General features: G+C 44.3%; 1 protein-coding gene across 1 annotated transcript in view; it reads right to left on the reverse strand.

The window, feature by feature from the left end:
• The window catches only part of T265_11305 (hypothetical protein), a gene marked incomplete at both ends in the record, with an annotated part of 52,068 nt that overhangs the window by 23,076 nt on the left and 21,593 nt on the right, over positions 1 to 7,399 (reverse strand). Inside the window, 2 exons of the mRNA XM_009177929.1 lie at positions 3,836 to 4,022; positions 4,525 to 4,790. Of these exons, the coding sequence (XP_009176193.1) occupies positions 3,836 to 4,022; positions 4,525 to 4,790 (453 nt within the window). The remainder of the gene's footprint in view (positions 1 to 3,835; positions 4,023 to 4,524; positions 4,791 to 7,399) is intronic.

The following is a 7,399-nucleotide window of genomic DNA, read 5'->3' on the forward strand; positions in this document are numbered from 1 at the left end:
ATATATATATATATATATATATCTTGACCGCGCGTGCGTTGCTGGCCGCCCTTAAAAGGTTTGCAAGCCAATTTCCAAGCATTGGGAACAAATCAACGCCCAATGAACGCACACGAATTACTGGTAGTTTGACATGCTGACGTTTTGCTTGAAAAAAGGGACAACACGGAGGGCTTCAGAAAGCTTATGATTAGGAAGCTAAGGGCATACATATAAACCAAAAGAGGTTTGCGGAGATTGACAGGAAGAAGGGGATAAGCCAGGCTTTCATGAAGGTTTGTGTGATGGTCATTGGCATAGTGTAACTCAAAACAATGGCAAGGAGCAAAAGAATTAGGGAGCTATCCCTATCAATTCGACTCAAACTCCAGGGGTTATAAGCGAGCGAACATCTATCATGAACCAGATGCGTGCGTGGCATATTTTCTACTGGACTAGAGTTTCATCTGTGGTGCAATTGTGGCCAACAATCCACCGATTCTAATGTCAGACGGGCCGCTATCTTGCTAGCCGAAACAAAATTGCCCCCTACTTCAAAGTGCTTGAAGTCGCTGGAAATCGTTGGGATCTTGAAATATCTACTCGATTTCAGCTACATGTGGCAAGCGGCCGCACCAACCACGGGAAGCCGAGAATGATCATGAATGGTCACATGTCGGATAGCTCAAGTGGATGATAGAAAATGATGGTTCTACAGCGTACGCACTTGGCCATCCATTGGCTACGCACAACTAATCGTATATATATATATATATATATATATATATATATATATATTGCCCTCCATTTGGTACACACAACTAATCGTATATATATATATATATATATATATATATATACCTGATTGATATTATAAGACGTGTCTTTTGATTTGTTGGGAACTATTGGAAACTTCAGCAGACAATCAAGCAATACAACAAAAACAGATAACAAGTTATAGACCTGTGCTGGCGACGATGACACATGTAGGCTAGAGGTAACCAAATATTTCGTGCCGATTCTATACGCACCGCCGTCTAGCGATAGCAAAAGAAGCAAAAGTGAAGAATCCTACCTGGAAATAACTTCAATGACTGCATCACCGAGAAACTCCAAACGCTCGTTTCCGTAGATATTTGAGCGTTCCTCATGCATTTTAGGCAGCACAGACATGACTTGGATCATTTTCGTCAATCCCTTCTTGCGCCACGCTTTGTACAACTGCAGTTTATCACCATACTCTATTATACGTGGTCCACAGCTGACGAGTGAATTCTGAAAGTGGTCTTGATTGGTTCCAAAGTTGGTTCTCCTGTAGGACGGATGAGTAAGTGCCTGCTATAAAAAACGAAACAGGGGCAGTAGCAAATCAGTGAGGACGGATTCGTAGTAGTCGATTATCCTCTGTCCACGAAAATTAAATCTCATGATGTTGAATAATTTTTCATCGGGTTTTATTGCAGAACGCTGTACCAAGTTTGGAGCCCAACAAAAGACTGTCAGTAAGGGATAATTCGATTGAATAATTAGGCTGAGTGAGTACCGGCAGTGAGGAGGCGTTTCTGGTTCATAAACCTTTAGTAAACCAAGGGACAACGCCTTTTTATCGTTATCCCCAAACTGCCTATCCTCACAAAGAACTGCTAATATTTCACAGTCGGAGTATCCCAGTATACCACTCCCACTGGTAATACTGGCCAGGCTCGGGTTTAAAAAAGGGGCATGTGAAGATAGAGCTGGAAACTAGCGCAAGCTTTGGAGCTGATGGTGATGATGACACTCCAATGAAATGAGATCCATTATTGCAGACTGCAGCTGCTTGTATAAGGGCTAAAACTGTGAATAACATCAGAAGAACACGGGACTGAATACTACTTTCATGGAAAATGACCGAAATGGGTGGTCACTGCACAGCCTGACCTTATATGTTGGACATCCAATCAATGTGAAAGAAGGGATGAATTCACAAAACGGATTTATCATTCCACTCCAATAGGACTCAGATAAACAATCGGTAGGAGATGAGACCTAGCTAGATCTATTGAGGACATCCTCTTCCAGTCCGTTAAATGAAATATTACACATTCTACTGGGACAACCAGGCAACTTGGTGAAAATTCGGCGGAATCGCTATCCCATCAAACTTTTCCGGATGACCCACAGAAAAATAGGGTGCTCCAGATGCGACTCCCCAAGAAGTCGCTCCCACCGCTTAAGGAGGGAGAGTGCACACTGAGAGGGAGATTCAACGAAACTTCTAGCCGGTTGTCTCTCCGAAGCGAGGTCTTGATTGCTGGTCAATAACCGAATCACACCTTTAGTGAGTCGTGAATGATATCCCTCATTATCAATTCAGTTGCCTCCAAAGAATAGGTCTAGCAAAATTGACTTTCATTCGTACACGCTTTTTGCATCATCTATGATGTATAAATTCAGTGCTAAGAAAAAGGAGAACCAACAAGCCGACTCCAATGTTTGACCGTGATCAGCTCCAAGTTGGAATCGTGAGACGATAAATAACATAAAGCGCAAGACACAGTTAAGTCTTCGGTAAACGAGCACTTCACGTTCGAAGATGCCATAGGCAAGGAAAACATGAATCACTGAATAAAAGGGCACGGTGTCCAAACAGAGCGAGAGCCGTTAGCGCTGAACAGGCAATTAAGCACTAAAAATCCTCGCTGTGTTTGGAAATTAGGCATGGTGTCCCTTGAAGGCGAGATGGTTCAAGTGATTAGAGTGTAAATTTACTGACCGAAAGGTCCGTGGTTGGAACTCGGCCTCTGTCTCTCGATTTCCCCTGTCTAAGCTTGGGTAACCTGAGAGTACCCTAGCCCTCGTGCTTCTCTCTGGTGGCATGGCAGCTAAGCACCGATGTTAGTTAGATGAACAGGCACTTCCTTAAGGCGTAATTGGTCGAAAGGAACATGATCTTGCAGTAAGGCAAAGCATGCCCGACTGTGGTTGGTCCACTGGTTGTTTGCGAAACGCGGACAGTCAAACGTCCAACTCATGTAAAGGACCATGGGAAAATGAGTAAAACGTTTCCGATCCAGCAGGAAATTTCTTGTCAGAAGACAAATCCGGGGTTTTGCGCATGCCGAACGGTTTGATCAGTCCATTGAGTACTGTTTCTGTCGTTGCACGTAAAAATCACATTTTTAAGGTGACACTTTGTACGGACAGTAGCTTGAAGCTCAGTGAGCACTGACACTCGCTTGTAAGCTGGAACTTCAAACCATCTGAAGTCAGCTCTAGGATTTTGTACAGCGCAAACGTTTGCACAAGCGTTCTGAGAGTTGCAGGCTAATAAACCAAACACCCCGTGCATGTAAAGTGAAACCCGACCATTTTTAAAACCACCCATAAGTATCAATCCCACACAGCGCTCTCTCTGGAGTACCTACCTTCCAAATGATGGAAACGTTTGTAGACTTTGGAAAGTTCAACAACCGATTTCAACGCCAATTCCCAACAACCCCAGAGATCATAGCCATTTTTCACTGGTTCGATGCTTCGGCCGTTTTTGTCAGTTTGGTGCGTGTGCCAACTAATATCATGGCACTCTTGTGTACGAGCCTCAAGAATCTGGATACGGATGAACACTCACGTACTCCTTGGGTTTGCGGATCAGCCCTGTGACCCAAGTGAATAGTCGCCACCTGTTGCCGTTTTCATCGGCGATACATGCATATCAAAGGTGAATATGGCGCTAGCTACAGATGTCAGTTTCGATTATGACGGTTTCATGTCATGCCGAGCCAGTAGGGCTTAAGGAATTAACGTAATCAGGTTGCGGAGACGAATGGTTATTGCCGGTTAGAAGATAACTGTACGAGAGTCACAAGAAACTTACATGCAATAACGATTTATTTTTGAACGTATAACCAAGTCGAGCCTCCAAGCTCTCCAGGGACTTATGGAACCGCAGATGCGAAATGAGAGAAACTAAGTTGATGGCGTGTTGGGAAACATCCGGTCGAAGACCTGTTCGATAAAATCCCTCGGAACTCAATTCCACGGTAATTTCTCGACGATGTACACTGAAACGGGGAAATATCAGCAACTATTAAAAGTCAACAGACCTCCTCATTCTCACCAGGTTAACATGAAACGCTGCTTTATGAAAAGTTATATCTTGTTTCCTATCGTACACTTCCTAAAGTTTCTTATAAATTGCTGCACACGCTCAGAACATACCACCTTTGTTGGTTTCTCTAAAAAGATAAAAATACCCGTGAATCTTGCTACCGACAGATATCGAAAACGACACCAGCTAACAACCCCCAACTTACTACTTGTCTCGGAGATCTGACAAGTAGGGTACGGAATATTAAATTGTGCTGCAACCACTAGGTTTTGGGAACCGTGCGTAGCTAGCGGAGTAAGCCCATGGTACAAAAGTTGATTACCGGTTAACAGTGATAGGGCAGACGAAGAAACTTTGTCTTCCGATGAAAAAATGGGACAATAACGCATCCAAGTAGAACAAAATCGATTCAAAAGGCGTTAAAAACTTGAAATGAAACCTCCGAAGCCACTAACCCGGAATGTTCCATGGCTTCCAGCTCGCTGGCCAAATGTGCAAGCTCCGATCGATCATCCGGAGTGATACGTGGCTTATTCATCATCAAGTACTGTAACTTCATGAAGTTCTTCAAAACGCATTTGTATCTGGGCTCTCGAGTCAAACTGAGCTTCATTGGTGTGAAGGTCATGTGAACAATTAAAGGGTAGATGAGTACGCCATCAGACGGCTCACCAGCCAGTGAGCGACGGTCCATCTGATCCACTCGGATTGCTGGAGGTTTCTGAATAATCGGAAGTAAACGGCAGAGATCACAGTAGCAAACCAGGTACGTGAAGGGAGAGGGAGAAAAGTTGCTGTGTGACTTCTTACCGAAACACAAGTATAATGATAAGTTAAGTGGTTTTAGAGGTGATACAGCAACACGAAATATGAGGACACAGATAAGCAGCTTTCTCCGGACACTAATCAGTGTGAACACGGTAACCAGTAACGAAACCAATACCGCACAGTTAACAAAGAACTGATGTTTTTGTCCTGTTTGAACAAGAAATATCCCAATGTAAACTAGTTCAAATAAACTGGTCACTTTATAAAGCTTGGACAAGGAGTTAAGGAAAATGGAACGATATGGCAATGGGTAGTGCAAGGTAAAGGATGCAAAGAAAACATTAAAAAGGTTAAATAAGAAGAAACAGCGGGTTAAAGATTAAGGAGAGCATGTGCAACAACGGTACTGGTAGCGTGAAATCGCATGCCGATAAGTACCTCCAACCTTTTTTAAAGGCGAGATGGCTCAAGTGGTCAAAGCGCTAATTTACTGGCTAGATTTTCCGTGGTTCGAACACGGCACCTGCTTCTCGACCTCCCCTCTCTAGGTTTGGGCAACATGGCAGTATCTTAGCCCTCGTGTTTCCTTCGGGTGGCATGGCAGCTAGGCGCCGGAAGGGCGCTACAGTTGGACGATTTTGACCATTTATGTGCAACATCTATATTACACCAGCCCGGTAGATGACATGCTCCAGGGCAGCCGAGGCCTTTTGTTTCCCACGCTCCGTCTGCACGTCATTCGTAGATTAACTCGTGATATCTTCAGGTCGGAACCGGCCTCATAAAATAGGGGATGGAGAGGCAATCGAGTAGCTGGCACATGGAGTCCACGGCGTAGCCAATATAGTTGGTGTAGCCGAATTAACTGATCGACTGTACAAGCAGTTGGCTTTTCGCCATAACGCATTGGTCACACCCCAAAACTGCATATCAGATATTCTCATAATACATGTGCACTGCTTAAAAGACCCTTCGAGTAGTCAGACACAAACAGTCTTCTTTTGTCCGCAGTGAACCAGGCGTCACAACCGTAGAGCGGCATTAAACGTACAGCGCCATGGTGAATTACGACCGCATTCACTTCGTCGGCAATGCTTCCACCTGACGTGACAAAACAACTCAAATAGGTGAACCGATGCACTAATTCTTATGGTTCTGATGCCATTACTAGGTTTGGTAGTCCACTTACCAAGTCTTGTGACGGTACTTTTCACCTTAAAAGCTCACAACAGTGTTAATGTTATTTAGTGCATTTTGTATCCGGATGGGGTCCGAACCAAACAGTGCAATATTATCTATATACTTGAGGACATCTGTAGGACAGATTAAGACCCACACTCACTTGTTTCACTTTTCTGTACATCCTTAGTCCGAATAACGTGGCACGAACACGTATGAGCCTGCTTATCTTGGCCGTGGGAACGCTAAGCTTGGTTAAACTCTGCTACCTGACACTTAGGGGTCGCTCTGTCCATCCGTTAGATAAAAATGCGACGAACGATAAAAAAGCACAGTATAAACGTTCATAAATTGTGAAGAGCCAAAGGTTCTTGCCATTGCGATGTGGAGAAAGTCAATCTGAAGGTTTCGCTGTTCAAACAATAACCCCAAGCATGTACACATGCACATGCGAAATTGAAGACCAGCAAGATACTGAACAAATGTGGTTAAGTGGCACGTTTCCGTGGAACACACCTTCAGTTCTCACAGTGGTACAAAAACATTATCGTCGACATCAACACACCAGTAGCAAATGCCGGTGCCATACAGTTATGTGCAAAGAAAGGATAGGGGCGGGGACCTATTACAAAAAGCCTTATGTCTCTATGGTAAACGATCCAGATGTAATGCATACCAATCGGGCTGGCGACAAGGTAAACTGATCTGAGCATCATATCGAAGTTAGACGTCGGTTACGAATCTAACTCAGCCCCCCATACAACAATAGGAACACTTCACCCAGTCAGTCTGATCACTGAGTGCGACTAGTACGTTGGTAATCACCGGTCTCACATTACTCTGTTTGAAACTGACCGCCTTAATTGCGCATCTCCAAGTCATGGCCGGGGGCCCACAAGCTCTACGACGACAAGAGTTTGGTGTTAGTAGGCGGGCATACGTAGTCTATATCCTAAATACCTTCATGTGATAGGCCTCACTTGCTGCTGTGATGATCGTGGTTCATCACTAAATACTTGCATTCATGTTCCCAAATCAATTCGAATGATCTAGTTGGAGAACACGAACTTTAAGGAAAGTAGCGGTTGTTGATCGGATGACCGGTGATCTGTTCGCCGAGCTTGGCAATTGGCTTGCCTAGGTTTCGCCCCCGGTCAAGGAGACATCGTCAGTGCGCAGTTGAGTGAGTGCCTTCATCTTGTCTAGCTGCGCCTATATAGTGTTCGGAGAGTATTCAATAGCCTCTCCCGTGATTGGCTAATCGGAATGTACCTCACCTGTGATAATATTGACCTAATCACGATTTGCGCTGCACTGTGGTTTGTTAATCTTGTATTCCACTATTTGGTTGGAAGGCTCCTTTCGGGTGTTTTAGGTTCGTTT

Source organism: Opisthorchis viverrini, assembly GCF_000715545.1.
Source record: "Opisthorchis viverrini unplaced genomic scaffold opera_v5_473, whole genome shotgun sequence".
In the NCBI taxonomy this organism is placed as follows: domain Eukaryota; kingdom Metazoa; phylum Platyhelminthes; class Trematoda; order Opisthorchiida; family Opisthorchiidae; genus Opisthorchis; species Opisthorchis viverrini.